Here is a 1,096-nt window from a genome sequence, read left to right as displayed (position 1 = left end):
TTGGGGGGAAAAAAAGAACCCAGTATTATTCAAAGCTGCAAAGAACAACTATGCATTTCATGCATCATATAAAATATTAGGTCTTTCTTTTTCTGTATATTTACATCATATATTACACGATATTCTGTACAGTTAAACTGCCATCTACACCACATTCATAAAAATATTTTCTGACCCATAATTATTTTTATATAGAAAAACAAAAAGAGCAAAAATAATAATACAATATATTCAAACTGCCTGATCTGTTTGAAGATGCCGACGGTAAAATCTTTAACTCCAGTTAGTCGCAGCAAGTCCAGTCCTGGTTCTCCGCTGAACTCATCCCATCTGGAGGTTTTTCTTTTATATTGTTGTTGTTTTTTTTGTACAAACAGAAGATATCCTTATGAGAAGCCAGGCTGCAAAGTCAGTCTGTTCTCTGCTTCAGAGGCAGGACCCTCCTCAGTGTTTTCTGCAGAACTTAAAATGACACTTGTGTGAAAAGACCTGCGTGTCTTAGTTTGGCTGATCTTACGTCAGTCAGCTACTGAGGCTGAGTGGACGGGCGGTCAGACAGACCGTCTGACCGGTGAGCAGCCAGCTGCTGCTGCTGCTGCTGTTTCTGCTGCTGCTGCGCCGCTGCAGCGAAGGTGCTGTGCTGCTGCAGAGGGAACGCTGCCTGGAGGATGAGCTGGGCCGACTGGTTCCCATGAAGGAGCCGAGGAGCCTGGAGAGCAACATTTAGATCAGAAATACAGAGGAAACTTTTTGTCAACATTTAAAGCAAGAAACAAAATTATTTTTACGCCTTAAAGAATGACGGTGTTAAGAATGTTCCTAAACTTGAACTTTAGGGAAGTTTACAACCCCAAATTTATTGCTTTGGCCATTTTTTTTTCTTACAAAGACAAAGTAGCAAATGATAGTGAAATTTTACTTAAATTTTCTAAAAGTGAAGTGTACATCAGTCCCCTTTATTCTGATACTCCTAATCATAAATCAGTGCAGCCAATGGCCTTCAGGAGTCACCTAATTAGCAAAAACAATTCACCAACTGAACCATATTTACATTTCACAAGCTGAAATATCTGTTAAAAAAAAGTGTGTGTGTGTA

At 39.5% G+C, this 1,096-nt stretch overlaps 1 protein-coding gene across 5 annotated transcripts in view; it reads right to left on the bottom strand.

The window, feature by feature from the left end:
• clocka (clock circadian regulator a) overlaps positions 1–1,096 on the bottom strand; it is a 40,524-nt gene continuing 39,428 nt past the window's right edge. For all 5 annotated transcript variants that reach the window (XM_015058324.1, XM_015058321.1, XM_015058341.1 and 2 more), the window contains one exon: positions 1–709. In XM_015058324.1, the coding sequence (XP_014913810.1) occupies positions 527–709 (183 nt within the window). In that variant the 3' untranslated portion in view covers positions 1–526. The remainder of the gene's footprint in view (positions 710–1,096) is intronic.

Source organism: Poecilia latipinna, unplaced genomic scaffold, assembly GCF_001443285.1.
Source record: "Poecilia latipinna isolate Pla-1442-1.1 unplaced genomic scaffold, P_latipinna-1.0 Scaffold63, whole genome shotgun sequence".
NCBI classification, from domain to species: Eukaryota; Metazoa; Chordata; class Actinopteri; order Cyprinodontiformes; family Poeciliidae; genus Poecilia; species Poecilia latipinna.
This window is presented reverse-complemented; position numbering and strand designations above follow the sequence as displayed.